At 39.3% G+C, this 26,861-nt stretch overlaps 1 protein-coding gene across 2 annotated transcripts in view; it reads right to left on the bottom strand.

Moving 5' to 3' along the window:
• Nucleotides 1–17,899: 17,899 nt before the first annotated feature.
• The window catches only part of SEMA3C (semaphorin 3C), a 122,937-nt gene continuing 113,975 nt past the window's right edge, over nt 17,900–26,861 (bottom strand). For both annotated transcript variants that reach the window (XM_074827909.1, XM_074827910.1), the window contains 2 exons: nt 23,841–23,971; nt 17,900–21,891 (listed from right to left, as the gene is read on the bottom strand). In XM_074827909.1, coding sequence (XP_074684010.1) covers nt 21,478–21,891; nt 23,841–23,971 — 545 coding nt within the window. In that variant the 3' untranslated portion in view covers nt 17,900–21,477. The remainder of the gene's footprint in view (nt 21,892–23,840; nt 23,972–26,861) is intronic.

Below are 26,861 nucleotides of genomic sequence, written 5' to 3' on the forward strand. Positions count from 1 at the left end.
AGGTGCAGGTACTTTTGGGTACTGACATACAAATCCAGACATTTTCTATGTTTTTACCACAAATGTGGAACACAATCCTTCTCTTCGCATTCACTCTACAGGTGTAACTATTTATCTTTTAACTGATCAAGCACTGGGTCGGTTTGTGAAATGAGAAGTTATCACTACAATTAATGCACATGGACACACACACATATATATATATTGACTGTGATGTGGCAGCAGCTGCATTTTATTCTGCAGTCTTGACCACCTCAGTCTTTGGTTGTCTTTGGCAGGATAAATTGAAGAACACTGTTGACATTCACAGACTGACACTGACAGAAAACAAGGACAAAAGAAAGAACTTTAGGCAAAGCATATATTTTAATTCAACAAGTCAGTTCACTTAAGAGGTTAATTCAGGACATCTATTCCAGCCTCCATCTAATCTTCCAGGCAGCAGTCGGAGACTTCCCTGAGCACCCAGAAGCATCTCCCACTCTGCTGCATGGATGTACATGTGTCTCCTGCATAAGATCATTTGGCACTTAGTATAGTCCTGAAGGAGCCATATCTGATAGATGTACACAATATTTCTAGCAGTAAAAATAAGTTAGTAACTACAGGTATCAGCCAGAATATGGAATATGTAGGTTCCAAAAGCTCCTATTTTTCTGTGAATCCATTTAGATCACACTAATCCTGATGAAGAGAGCATGCTATGATACAGTTTATTCCTTCAAATGTCCTAAATTCTAAAGTCCTAGATGAAGATGTTTGCTAATTAACAAAGATGAAGGGGGTCTTGGCTCTACTTTGGATACTGGTTGAGAGACAGAGGACTCTTTTTATGGTGGTTTTCATTCTTACTGTGTTAAAACCTGAAGTAGTCAAAAAATCAAGGATTAAATACTTTTGATCTCCCTTTCTAGCCAGGTGCAGGAACTATAACATAAATGCTAAATGCATCTTCTCTTAAGGAAGGACAAATATGGATCACTTCTTGGCATTTAGATGATCTATTTCTTATCACACCAGCTTTTATGAATCCAGAGGAAGAGCCAGATTTTACCATGTGTTTGCCTGAATTCCTTCCTGTGGTCAAGTACCCCTTAGGCATTGCAGCACCAAATATCAAAACATTTAAGTACTTCTGTTTAATGCTGCTTTGATCTAGAAGGGGCTGCTCTGTCTTGAATACCTGAGTAAAGAGGCTGAATGTCCCAGAGGTCATGTTTTGCACAGAGATAAACAAAGGCAAGTCTGCGCAGATGGTTTAGCATGGCAAGGCCTCATACCCCTGTAGAAGACTTTCAAGAGTGTATTTATCTCAAAGTCTGATAAGAGTGCCTCTCTGTAATCTGTGCTTCACAGCTTCATGAACATGAGAGTGGTCAGTGGCCCTGGCTGTGGTGGTGGAGGGCACATCACACCACATCAAAGTCTCCCAGATAGCAGGTGATAGCTGTTATTCAGCAATATGTATGATGAGTTTAAATCATTTGCGGTGGTGTCACCTTAAACTAATACATTTGACTTTGCATTTCAACCTCTCTGATGTAGTACACACAGGAGACAGTTTAAGCAACTATCTCCAATCAATCAGATCTGAGCTGAGACCTGTTAAATAGTTTTATGAATGTTAAAATCTTTGACAAGTGATTAAATCACCTATTTGGTTTTCATCTGAAAAAGACCGGAAGTTCTCACTGTTGCAGAAAGGATGATGAAATAGGTTTACAGGCACAATGATTTATTTGTGATGTCCATAACTCACAGTAACTCTTCTATTTGGGCAAAACAAAAACCAAACAAATATACAAGGGAATGAGGGGAAAAGAGAAAAGGGAAAAAAAGAGGGAATGCGCTCCCACGTGGCCACCTGGATGAGAAGTGACATGGGTCCCTCCAGACAAGCATCCTCTTTAGGGCATCATCTCCAGTGAAGCATTGCCTGCAAATACCATTTTCAAAGTAACTGCAGTTACATCTTGATCTCACCATTGCTTTCCCTCCCTCATTGCGCTAATAGAGTTGACTGACACATGCTTCAGTCTGGAACAGATTTTGCAGCTCTAATTGGCTGCTGAGCCTTGTGTGTGTACATTACTGGGAAACGTTAATTGTCTATCTGAACTACTCTTATCTGCTATGTTCACTTGCTCCCTAATATATGCCTTTAAAGTAGAAATTATGAAGTGGGGAGTGAAATGCAGAGGGAGGAAGGAAGGGCAAATCACATGGTGATGGCAATGACTTTCAACAAAGCTGAACTGAACAGCCATAACAGCAATTTTTGAGCTCCCCTGTGCAAGGCAACGAGGATAAGAGCACTCTGGAAGACGGAGAGAACAGCCACAGATGCAGGTAGGGGTGTGCAGACATATGGCTATAAAGTGAAAGGAGGGCTGCAGTACTCCACAAGAAGGACTACAAGTCTGAACACAGCAGGCCATGGGTATTGCACAGGTTGGGGCAGCAGGAACATCATATCACTAGTGAGTTTGTTGCCCACCAGCCCCTAAACTGTTCACTACTGATACCCTACCAAATGTGGGTTGTGTGCTGTGCACACGTGCAAGTGAACCAGGGAAAGCAGAAATGCCGTGAACAGTCTCAGCTGCCTAACTGTATAAATTCAATATCTCTCAAAACACATAATATTTTTATTAACAGTTAGTTTAGGAGGGCTTAGGTCTCCCATAGAGTCCATATCATACCACTCATCCCTCTTGGATATCTCAAATATTCCAGAGCATGTCACGTGAGAAGTCTTGTTAGATCATTTTATAATCTCTTTCCATAGCTGCCTTTTTCAGGACTGGGCTCTTTACACAGTTTCTGGGCTGAAAACAAGGCAGAAAGAGAGGTCATGAATACAGGGGGCCAGAAAAGTCATGCAGGAGGGCAGTCACCAAGATTTTTTGGCTAGCTTTGGCAGAGTCCCTCTGAGACAGCTGACCTTTGCATATCCCCATCTCAGGTTCCTGATTCTCCCTTGCTGAGCAGCCAAGTTACTATCTTCATAGATATGGGACCAGGTAGTTAAATCCTTTGCTGTTCTTGTTTCACAGCTGAGCCCTTTTACGGAACTTCCCCTAAACATCTTTGTAGGCAGAAGAGAGAAATTAATGAAAAGAATACCCAGCTAAATAATTCAGGAGCAGATTTATATTAATTTATCTTGCTAATCTCTTCTAAATTTTTTTTTACAGCCACTCCTTGGATGTTCCAAAATACTATTTAGGAAGAAATGGTCTCCTACAGCCTGAAACCCTGAATGACATGTGCATATTTTACAGTTTTGACAATATTGAATTTTTTAGTCCACGTGCACCCATGCAGCAAAACATGAGAATGCAACACACCTGCCAGAAGTGGCAGAGATCGGTGCTTTACAACTCACTGAGTCACCGTTCGCAGTGTAGGAGTAATGTGCAAACCATGGAGCAATCCCAAAGGCAAACAGTGAATAATTTTGAATGAGAAATGAGTTACATATTTGCATTTTATTTGCAAGCAAATACTGAGCTGAAAGAAGAAACACTGTGCAAGGCTTACGTGCAGCTTGTCCTTTCTGTACTTACAGGGAGGGGGGACAGAGGACTCTTCCCTGGGTTCTCCTACATCCAGGGAAGGAAAATGGAAGCACTGAGAGTTTTAAATTTCTCTTGCCGTTCCCTCACAACATTGATTCTTGCTCCCTTAGAAAAGGAACGAATGAGACTGGAGACTTTTATTAAGGATTTCCTGCTGCCATTACATAATAACCCTCCAATCAAACATTTCTAAAAACCCTTCTTTTATGTCTGTTCAGTGCTGTGCATCTTAACTTCCAATGCAGTTTCTGCGATGCGCACTAGATGGCAATGCAATATCTAGGCTGACCGTCCCAAATTCTCCAGATGTCCCGTCCAGAGCGGCTCACCCTGCACCGGGGTTTGGGTGGATACACTTGGACATGGTGAGACCTCAGTTGAGGCCCCTTTTTTCGAATTAATTCGGAGCATAAAATAAGCATTGTGTCACCGCCTCACACAGCTTGGTAGTGTTGCAAGAGTTACCTAATTCGTTCATATAGATTACTGTATGGCTTCCACAAGAAATAGATATTATAGAGAATGTTTTTTTTACAAAGTTGCATCTCAGCTTGGGAAGAAATGATGAAATATTTAAACTCAGAGAGATCACATATTCTGAGGCCTGCGAACAACGTAAAGATGTTCCACTTGCTCTTTGCCAGCCACTGCAGACCCTGCCTGCTTGAAGAGCCAGGCTGGCCACCTCCTATGAAGGACATGAGAAAGTATACAAGACCTTTATGCTCAGCAAACCCAGTTGCTGTCCCTTATCATACCATCAGAACAACAACTCCCACTTTCCAAGATTCCTTCTTTTTAACAGCCCCATTCTACATCCAGAAAACTCTCCTTCTCTGATTCTGCTTCCTGTAGCTATAGGGACATCTGACCATGATCTGCTTGAGCATTTGAGCTCAGTTTTACTTACAGTGCGGACACGTCTAGAAATGGCTCTGTATGCATTTGTGTAATTTTGTGTTTAAAATATTTACGTAAACATGGTTACAACATCCCTCCCAGATTTTCTGTTGTAAATCAAGGCTCTAACCATTAACTGATATACTGCCTTTATTGCAGGACATATTTTGATTGTAGAGAAAGAAGGTTATGTTTCTAATTTTTATATCCGGGAAGAACACACATATTAAAATGATAGTGGCTAGATAGACAGTTATATGTTGTGATAACATATTTGCACCAATAATAACAATATTCAGTTAATAGGGTGCCCATGATAGCAGCCCTCAATGACAGGAACTAAAAAAATCACGTAAACCGCAAAACTGACTTTGTAGTCTACCTTCAAAAACGTGCCTACAGGATGTTCTGTGGGGTTTTCTGAATGAGCAGGATATGAGCCATTTCTGATCCCCATTGTCAAGCTAATAGTGTGAGCCCTGCTGAGAAGCAGCACCTCAGCAACTTGTCAGGTCTAGCTGAAATTATGGTTAGAGCACTATTCACCTGTGTCCATTATCTATGGAAATAAAGTATTTATCAATCTGTGCAGATTTATTGTCCTTAATCATAACATATGTATACTTCCTGGAGTTATGAAGATTGGATAGCAGTTTGTCTTTTATTCAGAAAATCAGACTTATTAACAAAACATGTTATATGTTTTTCCTTACATGATCGTGTTTCTAAAGCTAAAAATATTAAAAATGTAAAAGGTCTTTGAGAAGACCATTGAAATGATTTCTCAAAAATAGGTTTCCCTCAAAATAATATTTTTATAATAATTATTTCAAATAATTTTTTGGTATTGATACAATTCAGGGAAAAAATTAGATAGAGTCTCCCCTGAAATTCAATCAAATTAAAATTGAAGATTTCATCAAAGAAAGAAAAATAAGGTTTTCTTGGGTTTGACCACCTTGATTTCCAGGACTGATTATTTGTGAATGTGTGGGAGTGATGATATGTATATACGTATATATGTTTTTATATATAATTACTGACCAAAAGAGAAATGTCAGAGTCTGTGCCTACTACCTAGGTGAAACCACTTCTTGTAACACTCAAGAGACCCTTTACAATTATGTATGATCAGTTCATTTTTCAAAATCAGACAGCTTGAATTATATGGACAGAGAGACAGAACTAGACTCTTAGTTATTTCTCAGAGAAATAATGACCAAGATGTTACATCAGAAGTTATGTGTGTTGGTAAACAGGCAAGGTGCCAAATGCTGGGCTTGTTCAAGTTTCCCTTTCTGTTTCTATTTGCAACATGTATGTGTGTATGTCCTTAAGATCCAGTTTCAGTTGACTGGCCTACATCTGGTACGAGAAGGATATTGGATGTGTGTCCAATCATCGCTGTACACTATGGAAGTTTCTGGTAACAATTTTAGGATGAGGATTTCATCCTAAATTTTACAGTAATGTAGTATAAAATTTCTCTTATGGCCTTTTCATATATATAATTACCACATTGATTTTTTCATATATTTTAAAGAAGAAATTGCTACCTTTGACTACTGATTGAAATTATTTTTTGGCACACCTGCCTTTTGCTGAAGAAAAATTAATTGTAAATAGCTTTACCCATACAAACTGAATTTGGCATGGAGATAATCCTGCAGGGAGCTGGTACCATAGTGAAGGCTTTTGTGTTGTTGTGTTTTAAATGATTTAGAAACTTGTATCCATTATCCAAATTAGCTCTGCAAATGAGCTTTGCAGCAAGTCTTGCCTGATTGATGCTCGGCGCACGGTAGCTCGGTGTCCCTGCTGAAGACCAAGCCTTTGTGCTGAGTGCCTGAAGGGCAGGGAGAGCGTTTCCAGGTCTGAGTAGGTGGTGGAGGCGTGTTAAAACGACAGATATGCAATGTGTATTAAACTTTCTCCATTACTGTCTTTGCCAAAGAAGGCAGCTGCCATTGCATGAATTCATCTCCAGCTGCTGACTCACCAGGGAGTTACACACAGCTGCTGGTATATAAAATACTGCCTTTTGCTACTTCTGTCCCCATCGGTCTGCTTCCTCCAGCCCTCAGCAGCGGCTGCTGATGGTTCCTCCAGACAGGCATTGACAACTAGCAAACATGCAAAAAGCCATATTATGAAGCAGACAGTTACTGCATACAACATCATTATTGCATACCCACATAAATAAGAACAAAAAGTAAAATTGCACCACATGATAAGGCTGGACCTCTCCATTACATCATCTGCAAACACACCCATGACATTGTACACAACATCATACCCTCCTTACCCATTTGTTCTGCCTTGATAACCACTCATTGCTTTGATAATGACTGTTTTCCAACTCTGTGCACAACCGAAACCCCCAACTATTCAGGGTGATAAAGTCAGGTAACTGGCAGTGAGGCTACAGAAACGCATTTGAGTAGGTAACATGTGCCATGACCCTTCAGCTGGGTGTGGCCCCACACTTGACCAACTTTGCCATCATAACAAAATGAAAGTGAAGGCAATAGGGGAAAAGACATACAAACATGTCTTGGACAAACTATCTTTTTTCCTGCGTAGCCCAGCACTGTATACAAGACTGATAATGTTGCTAAGTGTACCTGCCAACACCTTTGATCGAAGAACTCCATGCTTCAGTGCAAAAAATGTGTGTGCGGGGTTTTTCCACACAGCGTATTAGTGATTTACTCAGTGTGTGCCAACAGTTGGCTCAGAGCACGGGGCAAAATGTCAGTGCAGAGAGCTGCAGAGCCTGAAGCTGGGCAGCCTCCGTGAGCTGGCAGTCTGTCAGCCTGGCCCTCTGTTGGGGAAGGGCACAGACATTTTCAGGTGCCATCGATTTCTGAGCTTTACAGGATTAGGAAAAGGGTTTGAAAAGAGTCACGGATTTCTTGGCAGGATTTTTTGCCTCAATAGGCATTTTAATAATTGTCATATCAAAGGATAAAAACTGTTTACTCATTTTCTAGGCCACAGTCCCATCTCTTGGTGGTTGCAGGTAGGCCTCAGACCTACATTTCCCTCAAGCAGCAGTTCTATCTTCCAGAGCTTAAACCTTCACATACAGGATATTTAAAACCCAAATGCTCAAAGACATCTGATCACTGAAGTACTGCTTACACCTATGACTCCTATTAATTTCAGTGGGTCTTAAATAACAGTCAGCCACCCCTGGACCTGGGCACAAGGCTCAGGTTGCTCTGGTTGTAAAGAGCTCTGAAAATGTGACCCTGGGGTGATTGATCATGGGGCTTACCAATACCCACCTAACCAAAAGAGTAACTGATAAGTATAACCCAAAGTTAGATTATAGTGAATGCTATTTAAATAGCACAGGTTTGGATTGCAAACCATGCCTGAACTACTGCAAATGTTGACGTGGTCTGTCTTCAAATAGGTGGCACACCCCAGCTCCCACAGTTTCAAGGAAATTTTTTAATTAGTGCAGTCAGTGTCGGTTTGAGACATTTTGCCTAAATGAAAGGTTTCTTGCAAATAAAAACTGGCCTGCTTTGTCTTATTTCTGTGTTCAGAGATTGAGGGTTGCAAACCAGAAGGTATGAAACCAGCAAGTATTTAGTGAAGTTCCAATTAATGCTTCCCAGTAAGTTTTTGCTCCTTTTATGCATTTTTCTACTGAAAGTCAGTGGTTTGTAGTCAAAAGTTAATAAATGTACCAGCTTTCAGCATCTGGAGAAATCATATTCCAAAACAAATTGTAAGCTTTACATATTGCTTAGCTCTGGTGTGGTCACTTGATTCCTGAGCAATGAACACATTCTGTGTGTGTAGGACAAACTCTTCACCCTAAGAATGCAATCTTGCAAACACCAGCTGTTTAGGGTTTTAGGCAACAGAAAGAAAAAAAACAAAATAAAATAAAAAAAAAACTAGAAAGCTGTATTTACAGCTGCATTAACAGTTAATACCATGAATTTCTTTCAGACTCAGAACAAAACTGACCTTTAAGAGTAGCAAACTTGGAATATAAATGGAAAACATGGTCTGATTATGAAAGCTCTGATATAAAGCAGGTTTTATTCTTACAGTGCTTGTCAAGCCCTCAGCTTGGAACTGTAAAGCTCTTTGGTTGCCATGCTTTTCCAGGCAGATGATAAATCTGCCTGCTTTGTGCAGTTTGATATGACAGCATGGCTCGTGTGATTCTTTTAAGCAATGAAAATATGCTTGAGACCACAAGATTGTGTCACAGATAAAGGAGTTCTCTCTTGCAGTGTTTTTTTCACAGGGATGTTAAGGGTGTTGAAACGTTCCTGGTTCATGCACATATGGTCACTTATTGATTGGCTCTGTAGATCCAGTTACAGCAAATGACATTATATGCCCTCCTTCCTAATTACTTAATGAAATCCCCTTGGGCTGCAACAATTTCCATATCTAAGTGGGTGGTTCATGCATAAATATAATGAGTGGAGCTGAAGCAATCCTTTTAAAAGCAGAAGCATAAGGCCAAAGGCCATTTCCTATAATTAAATTAGATAATTTAAAATTAAGTTGGATCAGGTGGGTTGCTGTGGTCAGAGAGGTGTGCCTGGCGGTCTGAGTTACTCTGTCAGAAAGAACACTGTGGTTGTACATCTCTTCTGCTTGTAGTGGTCTGGCAGCTGGAAAGGGTGGAGGAGGCAGTTCCTGGGAGCAGCTCCCCAGCAGCATGGAGAGGTCAGTGATCATCCAGGTGTATCCACCAGAGTCAAGCAACTCAATCCCTACTGCAGCCTTTCAACTGTCCTGGCCTGTGACTTCTTCTGCCTCTTATCTGCCCTGCTGACCTAGACAGAGGCTGTCATTTGTGTATTTGAACAGGTCTAAGAGCAAAGGGCACTGTTCCTGCCTGGGGCCTCTAAGCATTGTTACAGTGCAATATGGAGGAAGTTGATACTCTTCAGTTAGAGTATGCTGCCTTTCACCCAAAAACAAGAGAGAAGGGGAATGAACCCAGGGCACTCTCTGTGCACATGTCCCAGTGCATGTCCCTGAATCTTATGAAGTCTTTCAGCTCATCCATGGTGTTGGTATCACTGCTCTTCCACCCTTCCAGTCACCCTGACTCTTCAGTCATCCCAGGAGGCAGCTATGCTGAAGCTTATCTCACTTAGTGTTATGTGTCCTTACTATAGGTATTATACCAGCACATTACACCCTCTTTGTAGTTAATGGACAAAAAGAGGCACTTGTGAGTCATGATTCCTCTAATCTTAAGGCTTGTGATGAGATATACCACAAATGGCAAAGGCTTATTTCTAACCCTTTGACTAAGGAATTGAAAGAAGTAGCTCATATGAATGCCTCTCCTCATGATATTTGGTGTATTTAGGGCTGCACAACACCAGAGAGAAGGTTTGAGGTTTTATTTTTGCTATGTGTGGCATGGGGTCTGGCTTCAGAACTGTCTCTTCAATATGTTGCATCTGGCTCTGGATGCCTGAATCAAAACTCCCACCTGACCTACATGACACTTCCTGGCCACAATCAGCTAAGCTTCATCTGCCCACATGTGAGCACACCAGTTACCTAAGCTCAGGAGTTTTGAGGATTTCCACAGCAGATATTATTCCAATTGCAAAGCATGAGCCTGTAGTTATTCTCAGACTATGTGTAACCCCAGTTAAACACAACCAGAGAAAGACTCCTCCAACTCCTCTCTTTCCAGTCACAGGTCACGGGGCTAACTCAAATGCCAATCACTCCCCAACCAGAAGAGATTTTAATCCTCTCAACCAGCTTGAGGCTAGCTTCCTTGTTGCATCTTGGCCAGGGGTATCTAAGTCTCTCTTGCTGAGTTGGTTGGCTTTGCATGGGAAAGAGAAGAAAGGAAAAAAGAAATCTCACAACCCTAAATAACACAGTGCTCAGGACTGTTATCTGGAAGAGAAACCAGCATTCCAGTCTCTTTGAGCATTGAAACATCTCTTTTGTACAGATTGCACTGAAAATCCATCCCAGAGCCTCCATCTAGTTCCCACTACATAGAGCAGCCCAATGTTGTGGCCTGAGACTTGCTCAACAACTCTCTTGCTCAAGAGGGAGGACTGACAGCAGCAAAACCTACATGAATGCATCAACGAGTTCTGCATTCATGTGACAGGTCCTTCTTCAATAATTTGAAACTTACTCCTCCAGAAATTGTGTTAATGTTTATTTGAAAGTCCTTTGACCTTATAGAGGTATTGTTTTTCTCAGGAGATAGGGCAATAAACAGAAGCATCAATATTTACCTTAACAGAAAAGTGTTTTGTCTGTATCAGTTTTCTTCTTTTTTGTGATTTCTCCCATATATGGGCTGCAAAAAAAAAAAAAAAAAAAAATCTCTTTGTTTCTTCAGTTTTCAAATTGGAGGGAAAAGGGAACTTCCTGCTGTTCTGAAAACATGCAACCACATTCACGGCAATGGCTGAGCTATGATCATCTTTCTTGTGTTGCTAGAAGTTGCTGTGCGGTGGCAGGCATGCTGCCCCTGCAGGCTTTACAGCAGTCAGCTAGCACATATCAGCAAAGGTCCAACTCATCTTCACAAAACTAGTTATAAATTACCAGCAACTGCTTGCTTATGAGCAGAGTATGATGACTGTATTGGTACACATTGCATTTATTTGCTGTAACTCATTTTTCAGCATTTCAAACCCCTTTTTTATCTCTGTGAAAAGGCCAGTATGCAATTTGGGGTCAGTGGTGATAAGAGAAGTTGAAAATATTGGAGGTTAAATATCCTCTGAGACTTACATTTTCATTTCAGCTGTTTCTGTGCATGTGTAGCTGTCCACAGAATAGAGTGGGAGATCTGGGATGACACATTCATTTTGAATTACAACCAATTTTCTGACCAGCCAAATGAAAATATAAATTCAGGCTGTGCTCAACCGTCTCTGCAGCTCTCCCATATTAATTACATCACACGTTTCTTTGAGTCGGTGGACCCAAGTGATTACAAACAAACAGACAAAAACACAGAACCACCCTGAAAAGACAGCTGGGAGACCAAGGGTCAAGATTTGTGGCAGCAAGGAAAATTAGAGTGCACTACTGGTACAAATTCCTATATTAATGAAGAGAAAATAACCTTCAGAGATACAAAGCACCAGTATATTGCCAAGCAGCTATATCCTATAGCAACGGAAAAATTTTTTTGATTTATATTTTAAAAAATTTCTATCCTTAAAATCAACTCAATATTTAGTTAATGGGACACTGTTAATAATTTCTGGTCCAGGACTGGACTGTAGAACTGACTCATTTTACTATTTTTAAGTGTGGAGGCACACTGTAAAACCAAGTTTTAAGTATACTCTGATCAACAGTAAAGAGAATATGAGCCATATGCTCGTTGATGTTAACGCAGTAGTGTATTCTAGCACCATCTAGCCACCTTCAAAGGCAACTTCAAGTCAGCAAAAAGGCCTCAACTGTAACATATCATCAAATTGGAAATTAATGGTGTTGGTATAGTTGGTGGAGTAAACAGCACGGTTACAGGACAGCCAGGGCTGCTAAGTCAGTTATGACTGAGTTTTGTCAAATAAAATCAACAGCAGGGTGCATTTTAATTTCTCTTTTACTTCATGTTACCAGAATCTGTGGGGTATTATTTAATTCTGATTTTGGTTTTGATTTTTTTCTTAATACTACTGATCCCATTTTTCTCTGGTTATTTATTTTTTTAAATATACCTTCTGAATAATTTCTCATTACTGTGTGTTTGCGATATCCTGACTTTGTATATGGTTACCATGACCATAGTAACCTAAAATAAATAACACAGAAAGTAAGTGTTCTTCTCAGTGACTTGGAATGAATTTATGAAGAGAGAATATAGAGCACCCACGACCAGGCGGTGAGAAAGATTTCAAATGCAGAAGACCCTGGACACAGGAAAAAGGAGGCTGAGCATGATTCTCAGAAAGCCTGATCCCACAGGCCTTATTCAGCGCTCACTCATCCAAGCTGAGTAACTAATGTCAGTAGGAGTTTTCACTAGGAACCTGGCTTAAGGAACTGAGAAAGGGAGTACATTGGACTGGGCTGCAATTTAATATGTCTTCAAGGAAATACTTGCTGGATCTTTCCTAGGATCTGGAGACGAGATTTGCTAGATGATGTGTGTGTTAGCCAAGGAGTTTATGACATTGCACAAGACTTTTAGCATGAACTGTCTTGACTTGAATTCTGGTTCTTTCATGAACTATAGAATTCCTGTTCTTTTCCAGTAGATAAATTTCAAGTTCAAGGTATGACGTATCTTAAGGACTGTCTTGTTTAGTGAAATACAAGTGTGCAACGTGCAGAAGGCATTACAGAAACCATTCTCTCATCTTACAGGTCACAGAGGTCACTACTGAGCACTATTTGCAAATCAGAGCTTTCCTGGTTATTGCACCAACCTTCCCAGTGCTGTGTCCTTCTTTAGGATGCCAATAAGTCCCAAAGTTGTCTTACTGCAACATAGTGCCTTGTCCTGGTAAAGGGAGTTAAAATAATGGCCTAGACCCAGTGGTTGCTTTGCAAAATTCTGGTGATGAAAAGCAGCTGTGAACTGACTTAATCAACCAGTTAAACGGTGTTTATGACTCTTTCAGCTTTCTGGGACAGCACAGAGTAGCTGGAGTGAACCAAAGGAGAGGCCCAGACTTGCCAGTCTGAGGCAAAGGAAGGGGGACTGCACCGTCTCCTTTTCTTCCCATACTGACAAGTAAAGCAAAATCTGGTGTAAATGGGGCCAGAGGGGATTCAGCATCTGGTATGGCATGACACTGTCTGCCACACTCAGGTATGCCTTCACAGCCAGTAACAGCTCAGTCAACAGCACTTGCTTCAGAGGTTTCCCTCAGAGTGAGATTTATTCTTGGCATCCAAAACGGAGTGCTCTCAATGCAGGAAGACTTGTATCACTTCCAAGATTTCTGCTGGCTGACTTTACAGTTGGCTGGAGGATGCAGGGGAAGTTTCTGTTCAGCTTATATGGTTTTCACCATCGTGTCGTTAGCTCCTTTCAAAATAACAGCTTGCCTTCTTGACAGGAATGAATAAACTGGCAAGGCAATTCTTTCTTTGTTAATCTCTAACTGGTCTCCAGCAACACTAGAAAATGAACCGTCTCTAACTCCATTTAGGGCTCCTTGGCCAGTGTGTACTGCACCACAACAGCCCCTGTGCCAGGAGATGACTAGTGTGCTCTAGAGGGCCAGGTGGTTACCAAATGGCAGCAAACATTATTCCCTACTTCTGGAGCCCTGGATAATCCACCATGTGGCATGTTATTCTCTGCTTTAACCATTTCCTAATAGACAGCTCCAGACATTGCTAGGTGTAGGACACAGCACAGGACAAATCCATACATAGGACAAATCCATGTATAGGTAAATATCATAAATGTTTCTAATCCTTAGAAATCTTGGAAAGAGAAAAAAACTTGTGGGCTCCTTTTGTCCCATATATGTGATGGAAGCATCTGGATTTGTTGCTGTGATAATAAAGGTGATCTTTCTGTTCCATGGCAAAGGCCTTTGATCTTTCTCCCCAAAGAAAACAGTCTTAGGAACAATTTGTTTGTACTCATTGTTTTGCATAGCTTAGACTAATTCTTCTGATTATTGACCTTTCTGAGTTACAAAATAATTTCTCCTACAGGTAATTTAACTGAATGTATTTCTGACTGGCAATCTGACAGATAGGTGTATATAATATAAATTATTGATATTTTTTCTCTCCATACTTTACCTCAAGTTCCTCAAAACAAAATCCTTGAGTTGGGGTACTTGTATTGTCAGGCATGAAATAAAGAATAGTCTGAAATATGAATATAGTGCTGAAAAAGACAGAAAATATTACCCAAATATCTTTTGAGTGTGAACATGCACATTCAGCTAAGTAGTCTGGTTCTGATGTTTGCTCTTAAGCTCAAAGGCTGCAAACATCTTGGAAGTACTTCTTTATATTTTGTTTATTAACTGACACAATGAAGCAGGCAAGCTTGATGAAGCAAGTAATGTGTGGCATCTTTTGAAGATTATAATAGGTAATATATTTCAGAGTATTGGAAAGAACAGGCTTTGTAATTAAAAGAGCTAAATTAAAGTAACCCCTCTGGGACTACTAGCCTGAGTTCAGCTGAGCAAAGTAATGGGAATGAAGAAGAGTCCACACAGAAAAAGAGGAGTAGAACAATCAAGGAAGAAGAGCTTTTAAAAGAGGAAATGGCTGAATTTTTAACAAAAATTAAGGGGAACATAAAAGCTCTTGAAAGTGCCCAACTGAATCCTTGTTGTGAGCAGTGAAACCACATTAATCTTGGTGAGCTTTGGCCTATGGGAAAATCTAACCTTCAAGGCTGAAAGAATCATATTTTTCCATCATATAACAACATGCAGTCGCGAGTCAATGTTCACAGTGTTCATGTAAGGACCATGGCATGTTGCATTGTTTTTTTCTGGGGTCCTGTTCCTCTCTGTCATTTTGAGCAAAGTCTTAAAATACTGTAAGGGGTTTTTTTCCAAATATTGTATCAATTGATGAAACTATTTAAGTGTATATCATATATAATACTATGTGTAATACTATTTTTACTGAGGTCTTATTAGACAAAAGGCCTGAAAGGCTGCCCTGGACATCATGCCCTAAGACATATACTTGAAAGCCAGTATAAACCCTATATCTCTTAGGGACCTTTGAAATGAAGACAGAGAGATACTGAACGAAGAATTACTGCAAAGATCCAAGAAGCAACTACTACCCAAAAGAGCTGTGAACCTCAGGTTAAGTAAATGTATTTTTCTTACTCTTTCCTCATGCTACATGTTGCTGTACAAGTTGCTCAGCTAGCAAACAGTATTTCTTATTGACTCTCATTTCCCATGGACAACAATATTGGCCATTTTTTTAATTTCCTTTTTTCAAGATCCTTTGAAAAAATTTTAGGGCTTTTTACAGTGTTGGATGTTTTGAAATCCCTTGGCCTAAACTGTCTTGAATGTGGAGCTCAGCAAACATTTGGGTTTGTTTATAAGGCTGGCATTCAAATCAGGAGTAATGAAGCCTATACAGTGCTAAGAATACACGAATGCTGTTTGCTTTGTAAAGCTGTATATAGAATCCAATAATGAGACCTGGGATACAGGACAGTCTATTACTGTAAAGTAATTATTTGTTGATTGCTGAGCCAGCTGTGTTGAATTTACATCTTGGAGTGTTCAGAATGTCAAAGCATCTTTACATCTCAGTCTTTAGTTTAGAATAGGCATGTTAAATGACAGCACTTTTGTATTTCTTACACTGTGATGGTCTCCTGATGCTAAAAGGAAATTCTTGTTGAAATAGTGCTGAAGAAGTTAAGTTAGAAAGTGGAGTGATTAGAAGAAAGGGTTTTTGTCGACAAATTACTCGTCTTTTAAAATGCTCTCAGAGACAGTAACTGCTCTACCCACAAGCTATTGATGTCTTGGGGCCATGAGGTCTGATTCTGCCCATGTTGAAACAGAAAAAGGACATATGTTAAAGGAAGCTAAATGGATCAGCAAATATATGGAAAGAAAAGTTCCTCTGTATGCTGGTATTTGTATGTATGCATGTATCTACCTGGAACCTGCTGGTGAGTATCTGTGTGTAGTTTTACTTGGCTCATATCACATGAAGTCACTTCTTCCCAGACCACCTTGGGGTGCACGCAAAGGGCTTAGCAAGCCAGCTGCAGTGCAAAGGATAAAGAAATATTGGTCTCCTGAGACCTAGTCCATTCCTTTAGGTAAAAGCCACACTGCCTCAACCTGCTTTTATGGCCTGCCCCACAGAATTACAGCTGCTGATTTAATTCCAGAGGCAACAATCATCTTGTAGCACTGGGAGCCACCCCACTGTTAGCGGTGCCTCCTGTGCAGGCAACATTTTTCACTGGTCCCCTCTGGGCTTCCGTGGCTTCATAGAGGAGGCTGGGCTTGACACTGCTCTGTCCCGTAGGGATCCTGCATGGGCACACGCATTGCAACAGAGTGTGTGTGGGTTTTGCATCCTGCTTTCACTTGAAGGGAGACATTAGAAAGGTCTTGTCACCAGAAGAGACACTTTAGAAAAAAGCAGTAGCTCTGAGATGGGAAAAAAAAAAAAAAATTCCAACAAACATTTTAAAGACAATGGAGAAAGCTCAGATCTTTGAAGATCTCACATCTGATGTCTGAAGAAGTCCTGTGTCTTATTTTACCACTGCTAGGAGCTAAGGAATCAGCGTTGAACTGTGCTGCAGGCCTACAGGAGGGGGAAGAAAAGGGAGGGGGGAGATCAGCAAACACAACTGAGTTGGATGATAAAGACAGAGGATCAAATCTGGGAAAGGTTTCTCAGAGTGTAAAACTCTCTAAATTGCCATCTTTTTTGGAGCCTAATCCAAACATTTCCTACAGCATGTGGGAGTGCTCGAAACCTCAGCTTACAACCCAAACTGGCCTGAGTACTGAGCAGGTAACTCTCCAGTATCAGCACATCTAGGAACCAGGCAGTACGGAAATCCTAGAGTGAGGTAATATTATACACACACCTCATAAAGCCTTTCAGGAACCTATCTATCTGGGAAATCAGAATCTGGGTTTAACGATCCAGAACCTTGTTGTGAAGGTCAGTATTTGTGACATTTAATTTTTAATTATTATCCCAAAGAACTGAGGAGGCCCTATGCTTTCTTGCTAAAACCCATCTGGAAAAACAGATGATAAGAGCAGTAATAACACTGCTTGAATGATAGATGCAAGAAAAAGGAGCATACTGGAGGTGTCAGGCAGGTTATTTCATGCCAAGTACAAGCCAGGAAATGGGAGAGAGCTGCAGCTCCCTGCAGCGCAGCCCCACCAGCCTGCCTCCCCTGCAGAGCTGCTTGGAGAATGCCTCAAGTCCCAGCTGAAAGACAAAGCTGAACAACACAATTTGTTTCATCGGCAGGATTTCACAGAATGAGCTTGTTTTTTTGTTTGTTTGGGGTCATTTTGTGGTTTTTTTTTTGTTTTTTTTTTTTTTCTCGGTGGAATAAAAGCAGGAAACATTTACACTTCACTCCCCTTTTTTAGTCAGACATTTCTGATCGACTTTATATTTCTAGTAGAAAACCAATTTTTCTTTTTTTTTTTGGTTTGTTTGTTTGTTTTGTTTTTTACAATGAATAAAGGTTAACCTGCTTATACAAGGTCTTTATATGGGATAATTTCTGAAAGAATTTATCTCTGACTCCTCATGAATTGCTGTGACTCTTTGGCCCAGAGCAGGGCTCAGAACTGATCAGCTGCAATATCTGATGCTTCGAGTATTTTCTTACACTTGTTTAAGAAAGTCTACGGGATTGCTCTTCAGATAAAAAAAGTTCCTTGTTTTTAACACACATCTATAAAGGGAAAACCAACAAATTTTTAAGTTGTTGCAACACACTTTATTTTGTCAGGCAAATAGTATTTTAGATATTCAATTAAATAGCACTATGTTAAACTACATTTTGTTCTTTCTTACACACTATATAATGCATATTCACTGTAATGACAGTTTCATCATGCTAGGAACTTATACACATACCTACACTTTTAAAAACAAGATTTTCTTAATAAAACACGCATATCTACAGTAACAACAATTGCAAAGAACACATTGTTAGGTCAAGATTTCAGCAAACTTTACAAACTACACAAAATAAAAATAGCCAAAAAAATATCAGTACCCAGTGAAGTTCTTAGCAGAGAACATATCTTTACATTTGGTGAAGTTATGCCTAGAAGTCATTTTGCTTTTTTATTTTTTTAAGGAATAAAATTATATACATTATTTAGTAATCCTTAAAATAGGAAGTATTAAATAGCACAAACAATATTACAGTCTTAAGTTTTGGTGTTACCTACAGTAGAGGGGCTACTTTAAACAAATAAAAATTGCAGTTTGTCTATTCTGTACATTTAGGGCCAAACCCTCAGCTGATATAAACCACAGTAGCTAAATGGACAGTAAGGAAGTTACATTAGTTTATACCAGCTGAAAATATGGCTCCTGACTATACACAGGGGAAGGCTGCTAAAGCATGGAAGCTTGGACCGGTTATGCACTGACAGAAGCTTATTATATATATGCTGAAGTTTTCATGCAGCAGGAAAAATGTTAGTTTAAGTATAATCCCTTAAACAGTCATACCATAATAATGGTATATGAAGCAGCTTTAAAAATATTATTTTATAATCATATGTAACTCTGAGCTATGCTGATTGTTTTAACGGAATCCCTTATTGCCAATATTCTATTAGAAAACAGTGTAACTATAATTTCTGAGGCCTAATGGGGGCCTATTAAAATATCACTGTACCTAACCACTTAAAGGGTAAATTGTACCCTTAAATACCTATTAATCACTGTATTCCATCTGGAAGCAATTATGATCCTCACAATAGACATTAATATCAACTAACTCTGCAGTGAATCTGCTGGGGAAATAGGAAGAGCATGGCAGCATACAGAGTATATGCACTAATGTCATTCCAGGAGGTAGTTTTATTTTGTGGCACTCAGTTTTTGGTTTGTCACACACTTCAGAAGTCAGTCATTCTCAGAAAAAAAAAAAAAAAAGTAGCTTGCTGCACTGAAAGTCAGATGGCAAAAAAAACCCCAACCCTTATTTTCCGTTACCCATCTCATTTTCTTTTTTTTTCCTCCAGAGTCTGCTTTGCCAGCTCTTGGGGCCAGATCTAAGCTCACTGAAGTCAAAGAGAAAGTCTCCCAATGGTATCCATAAGAAGGACCTTAGATACCAGTGGCTACATACTGCAGAAATATGCATTTAGGCCTTGATTAAGGAAAGCACTTAACTACATGGCAATATATGAGCAGGCTGGTTTTGCCATCCCCTTTGAAGCAAGCTGTAAGCAAACAAATTAAATTCAAAGATCTCCCACCAGTATCAAAGGAACTTAGAGACACTGTTTAAGTGGTTTGATCAATCAGGGCCCATTTCCCAGCTATTCTGCATCAGGTGGTGATAAAGTGACACATCTAACTGATATCAGGTAAATACCAGAGTTAACTCCATTGCAGCAGATCTTAATTTACACTGGCACAAACCCAGAGGTATTCTCCTACACCCTGTAGAGTTTCTCCCAGAGTATTCTGATAGAAGCAAAATGAAAATAATGCCCAAAGAGCTTCAATAAAGACCCATTAAAACATTTAAAACTAGGTTTTAAAATACTGTATCCATCTGTTACTGCTGGAACTAACAACTTCTTTTTTTTTAAAAAAAAATTCTTATCCTCTCTGGGTTCTGTTACTGCTGGTACTAACAACTTCTTTTTTTAAAAAAAAAATTCTTATCCTCTCTGGGTTCAGAAATTATTTTCATTCATTTTTTTTTCCAGAACTTTACCTTCTTTTTTTTTTTAGCTTAACATAGCTCAGTTTTGAGCTGAACATTAGTTTATATTTTTGTATACTATCAGAAAATATCATAGAATAAACCACAATTTTTCTAAGGTACTCATACATTTTTAATCCCTGTTATCTGTCTCCTTTGAACAGACTCAGTGGCTTCTGGAACAGTCTTACATAGTAAAATGAGGAAGATTTGTCCCTGGTTTTTGGCATTAGTGTTGCTCAAAAACCAAAAAAGTGATAGTTTTTCACAGGATGGCTTGATGCACATTAACCCAATTTTCAACTAAACATACTTCATTAGACTTGACAGCTGCTTCTTAAACAAAAATACTTGTGTTTAAACATGATGCTCAAGTTGTTATACCTTTTGGTTTTTGACCCAAACCCATTTTTCAGTTTTATTTTTCCCTCATTCTTTTTTTTTCCTTTTCTTTTCCTGATATTCTTTTCAGCAGAAAACTGAAAATAAGTGAAAATTGTGAAAATATCACTGAAAAGAGAAAGGGTACAAAGACTGGAAAATGGAAATGGATTAATTTAAAAATTCTAGTTAAAGTAATTGCAAATTTGAGAAAACAGTTGAAAAAATAATATTTTGAAATTTTCAGAGACACTCATGACTTGTTTCCAGATTGCAGACCAGCTCCAATTTAATCATGGAACAGATTAAAGACAATGATTTTCTTTTCTGAGTAAACACTATACAGTGTACCCACATTCTGTCCTTTGAAATAAACTGGAGTGTAATTCTTTGAAAAATAGCTAAAATACCTAAGTCACTTAGGTGTTTTTCAAAATTATATCTATAATGAACATTCTCATGTTAGCTTTGTGCCACTTATAAAGCTATATAGTGTTATAGGACACCCTATTTTAATAAAAATCAATATGAGCAGAGATACTTTAAGTTACATTCCAGAACTCATTAATTTATTACAACTCATACTATGCACAATAATCAGTGTTTCCTCCGATAAAGTATAAATTTATTATTTTTTTTTCTTCTACTTGTTCCTTCATTTGACCTCTGAATGAATGAAACATTTCTACTATACTTTACTTGCTTCCTATCAGCATGCATTCACATGATTTGAACAATGAGTGAAAGCTGTAAACCCAATATTGAGCAGTAAACAAGAAGAAACTCATGTTCTTAAATACAGTGCAAGGAAATCTTAGTACCATCCTACTTTGAGCATGCATCTTAACCCAGATTTTTTACTACCGGTCTGGTTGGTACAGTTCCAGACTTGCAAGATAATGCATTATTTTAAAAAAAATTTCTATTCAGCTGTAATTAAATACTAAGATGTTAAAAGTGAATCTGGTTTAAGATGAATACCCAGTTCTGCTTCTCGGACAGAGCCCAACCTAGTGTCAGTAAGCATCTAGGAAAGAAAATGCTCTGAATTATTTTCTTTAGTTAAGTTACACTGCATTTTATTGGGAGAGGGATCTTTTCTGAGGCTTGTTGGATTTTCATTTAATTTTTTTGTCAGATTTGCTCAAATTTGTTCTCAATAGACAAATATAAGCCCCCTACAGTGAGGACAAAGATATCTATTACTACAAAATAAAATTAAGATCCAGGTAATTGATTCCTTCTATTTCTACTTTTTCTGCTATTGATAAGGGCCTTTAGTTTGCTGTAGTCCCCTCTCATCTTCTGGGATTCTTCCCTCTGCTGACCTTGCTGTCTACTGTCTTTACAGTACTGGTTGATCATCTGCATTTCTGAGTGGCTGAAAGCTCCCACAAAGTCCTTTGGGTGGAACTGCAGCGCTCGCACAGAGCTGGCCCACGTCCAAGGGGACCACTTGTCAGTCATGAAGGCCACCATCTCTGAATCCAGCACTTTGAAATTGATCTTTGCTAAGGTCTGCTTGAAGCTGTTCTCTGTTGCGATGCAGTGGTAAAGCCCCCGGTCGCTGTCTTGGACAGAGCGAATGAGGAGTCCTTGCTCAGTAGCTATGATCCTCTCATTCAGCTTGACCTAACGGGCAAAAAGGCAGAAGGAATGTTTTAGAGTGTTACGAAACAACACAGTATTGGACCTCTTGGTAAGTCTCACTTCAAACACCTCTTTCTTAAAGGGTTTCTTAAAGGTACTATATTTTGCTTTATCACATCTCCTAGAGACCACTGTTATTGCTACTGTTAGGAGAGAACTTATCTCAAGGTAGGTAAGTGTCACTGAAGAAAGTGACTTCAGTATTTTTGTGTTATGTTACAATAGATTTGACTGGGATGAAGACAAAGATGCAAATCTGGAGATCACATGAAAGAATAGTTTTCATAATGTTCAAATAGCAGAGCTGACGAAATGAACTTTTATTTGCAGGGTTATATCCCCGAGAATGTCTTTTCCAGCATCAGAGATTGCTGCTGAGACTCAATGGAAGAAAGGTGCAGAACTGGGGGCTGATCTGGTATTGAACACAAGGTGGCTTCTAGTTAAATATTTTGACTTTAAGCAGGTTCCTGGGGCTAACTTGTGAAGGACTCTATCTGCACTGCAGTCTATAGCCTGGTGTAAAAGTTTTCATCGCAGTGGCCTCAGCTGGGACTTGGCTTATAGGAAACCAAGAGAAATTTTTCTACTCTCCTATTTCCTTTCTAGTTTCAGACTCTGGACAGTCCCAGGAGATGGTCACATAATCTGAAGGAAACAAGTTACCACAGCTTGTTGAGTTATCATCCCATTATAAATGGCTGTGCACATGTCCCTTTGCGTATCAGCTGTGAAGTGTAAAAATCGCTAATTTAACCCATTATGAAAGAATACCAGTGCTGGTATTTTTATGAATGATTTTTCTGGTTTGTCACTGCAGTTTGCATTATACCTGATTCTCTTGGGAATTCATTTATTTATTATGCTATTCTGTTGTAAACTTCTGTAGACATTGTGAAGCTAAAGACTTCCAGAAATCTGAGGGCTTGAAATGTAATTAATCCTTTGATTGCTTTAGTTTGTTGTTATTTAAAACTGCATTGATTCTAATACAGTTATTGAACATAAGAACAAAAAAGGGAGATGTTCTGCTGAAGCAAAGGGTTAAAGAATTGCCCCTAGACTGCCAGAACATGGCTTGAGTCTTTGAAAAGTGAGAAAAACAGCATGAAAGACTCTGAAAGCCTTATAAGTCCTCTCTGATTTTGGAAAATGGCCTGATATGAGAATAATGCTTTTCAGTATTTATAACCTATCAACGGACACCATATTACTTAATAGTTCTTTTCAAAAGATGTTCCTTTTTATTCATATAGAAACTGCCTTGGATTTGAAATGGATTTTTTCCCCTTTTATATTACTTAAGGAAGGGACATTCCCCATAAACAATCATACTGTATATTACACTGCTAAAACTTAAGAGCCTTAGAGAGTGCAGTAATGGAAAATGTGATTGCACCATGGTGGGGAAATGCTTTTGTCAATATGTGTTCTTAGCCTGGACTAGTTTCTTGCTAAAGAAACCTTTCACATTTCTCCCACTTTTGCCTTTTATCTCTTCAATAGCACAGAAGGGCTACTGCATGCTGACTTCTTCCTGAACTTTATACAGGTTATTTCTTTTATGCCTGTTTCCTCAGATCAATAGGAACTCCTGAGTGCTGCAAACCTTCAGTTTGCAATTAGTAAGGTGTGAAGGGAAAAATTCATTAGCTAGTTCCCTGACTTTAGGGGCTGACAGAAATTTTCTGATAGTCGTTCTGGTCCGATAGAAATCACTGGGGCTGGGGAGTGAAGTCCCAGCTATACTGAAGAGTCTGTTCTTATTTATATGAGTAAGTGCTGGTCACTGTCCTGCATCCACACAAATTCTGCAGCTTCACTGTAGCCAGACTGTCTGATGAAAACACAAACGCTCCCTCGCCTTGGTCTGGGGAACGAATGAGATGCTGACTGAGGTCCCTTCCAGAGCTACTGTTCACATTACTCACCTCTTTCCTCCTGTCATTGTCTTTCTGTAGTAGCCATTTAATAGAAGCCTGAGGAGATTTGGGTGTGCATTCAAGAAAAGTGGTGTTGTTTTTTACTCCATACTGAACTATTTCTGCAGCATTTCTGTATGCTAGAAAGAAAAAGAAAACAGGTCAGGCTACAGTGAATGGTGATTTGATACAGAAAGCAGTAACTGCAATACAGGTAAAATGTTTGCAATACAGGTAAAATGAAGTATATCTGGTATTGGCCAATAATAAGTAATTTAGGGCAAAAAATTTTCAAGGAAATGAAATTAAATATGAAGAAGCACATCCATTCCAAATACCAGTGTTTTCAATCTGACATGGTCTGTTCTTATAAAGTAGGATACCTGTGGGCTGGTAAACTCTGTTGATGGGATAAGTGAGCTCAGGGATATTGTTCCCTGAAATGATCTCATTCTCTACTACTACAGGAACGACTGTCTAGAACTATCCAAAGGAGAATGAAGCATTTAATATATTTCTTCACATTTCACCGTTTACGAGTTGTGGGAATATGGTTGTATGACTCAAAACACAGCAGCACGCCCTGAAGAAGGCTCTGTCTATTCCAGCTGCGTGCAGTATCAGGGAGAGGCGAGAGAGGGCAGACTTGGCTCCCACTCCTCCACTTCTCCTACCAAGCAAGGAAGGGACTTGGCTCTAAATCTGAAATGCAATGAACACGTAGACAGGCCAGCAACAGAGAGCAGGACAGATTTATAGCACTCCAGCAACACCTGGGCAAGTGCTGAGCATATGTCATCGCTTAGACCTGTTATGCCCCTTTATAGTCTTGATAGATGAACAATTGGCAGTTACCAATAGGAACATTTATGTGCTCATTGCTTGGCCCAAATCATAATATTTGTCCTGAAAACATCACACGTCCAGATTTAAAACCTTACATCATATACAAAATACAGCATCTTTTATATTTTTTTTTTAAAGGAACAATAGATACAAAATAGTATGAGGAATACAAATATCTAGAGGTTGACATGTCTAAAATCAAACTTTGTTTTTGCACAGTCCTAAGACCGGTTTTCCTTAGACTCTACTTTATCTCCTATTTTTTTCAGCTTCTTTCATCAACTGATTGTGAAATTGGACTATATTCTACTAAAGAAAGGAGATTTTGTTTGGTTCTAGTCCTTCAAAGTTTTTAGAACATTTATGAGGTTGTACCAAAATCAATTGTAACTTTTAGGAGAATAATGTGGAAGTATTTTGCATTCAAAGACCTTAAGCTAGCAAAGAGCTCATCTGTGGGCTGACCTATCTGTAGCTGTGGAACAGTGAGAATCAGAGCTGTAACATGTTATTATTTTTATGTACACTGGAACTAGGTGTACCACAGAAAGGCATTTTTGTCTGTTTAATTGATCAATATATATCTAACTTCTTACCTATTCCATACTACTACCACTTATACATGCTAAGAAAAAGATTGAGACTACAAATGCATTTCTCTAATGGCCATAAGGGCTAACACAAGCATAACAATATTAAACAGAACATTTGAAAAGCAATCATACGAGCCCCTTAGTTTTTGATGATCTATTTAAAAGTTGCAATATTCCAAAAATACTGAGTTTATACATGCTGAGAGGTCTAAGACATGCAACCTATCGTGTTTAAAGACTTCCTTTCAAGATTATGGTTCCCTATGAACTTGGAAGGTTTCTTGCTACTGCCTGACTCTGCTCTTTTGTCCTTTAGGTAGATTTCATTTTTTCCCCAAATGCAGTAGGTTTTCTATAAATGGCTTTAATTATGTTTTGGAAGAGTCTAAGTTGCTGTTTCTTTTTATCTTTTTTTCCACTGGGGAAACAACTACCATCTACCTATGCTATATCCCACTGCTGTCACCAAAACATTCTTTATAAAGTTGCTAAAACACATAAGCTTATAAATACATCCACATTAAAAAAAATGGTTGGAAAACAAGAAACCTGTCTCACAAGACTGTCAAGGTTTAAACATTTGTTTCCCCTCAGTCCTGAAAGCAGAGAGTTGACATTCTCACATTTTCCGCATTGAAAGAGGAGACACCCACCCTTGGGACAGACAATGGGTGAGTGGTCACAGCACATGCCTGCAAGGTAGGACACGCAGCTCAAGTTACTTCATGATTCAGAGCCTAAGCTTTAATAGGGATCTCTCAGAGCTCAGGTGAATACTCTAATGGTGGGGTCATCTTTTGTAATTACCTGTTCAAGTTATTCAGCTTCATATAAATGACCTAATACTGAGTCATGGGGAAAGACCCGCAGGCACTGTAGATTGGCAGCTAGAGCAGGATCAGCCACATTTGGGCTGAAGGACCTACACCCAATGGACTGTTGTGGTTTGTTTTGATCCAGGAGATTCTTCTGAGATGCACAGGAGACCATTTCAGTGGAATTATTATTAACTGAACGTTTCACATGTAACTCTTAAAGCATTGTTCTTTTACTCAAAAAAATTTAAACAAAAATTTACAGTCAGATCTATCATTTGGTCTCCAGATGGTACAGATGAGAATGCACTTCAAAATGCAGGCTCAGAAACAGAGGTGAAAGAAGCATAATTCTGTAACATGTTTCCTTGGTTTGATGGCATACATTGCCACAGCCTAGCTCGGACATGCATGGGGTTGAAGAGGGTTAAGCTGCCTTCATGTATGTGTCTACTCTTACTATGACTGTGGCAATATTTGACTGGTGTCCATTAATCTGGAGAAAGTGGTAGCTGGGAGGGCAGAGCACTGGCTCCCCTGTCCACCCACACCATGCCAGGCTGACTAAACAGTTGCACAGCTGGAAATATGGGACTTCATAAAGAGATTTGGAATTGTTTATTTTCCCCTGTAAAGGGAGCAAGAAATAATCATAACTCAAAAGAAGAGATCGAGCACCTGCTGTTTGCTGAAAGATGTGCTCCAAAACACATTATGGCCTCAAATATGCAGAATAATTCTGAGGTCCAAGACTTAGATGCATGAAAAGGAATTAA

This window comes from Strix aluco, chromosome 5 (genome assembly GCF_031877795.1).
Source record: "Strix aluco isolate bStrAlu1 chromosome 5, bStrAlu1.hap1, whole genome shotgun sequence".
NCBI lineage: Eukaryota > Metazoa > Chordata > Aves > Strigiformes > Strigidae > Strix > Strix aluco.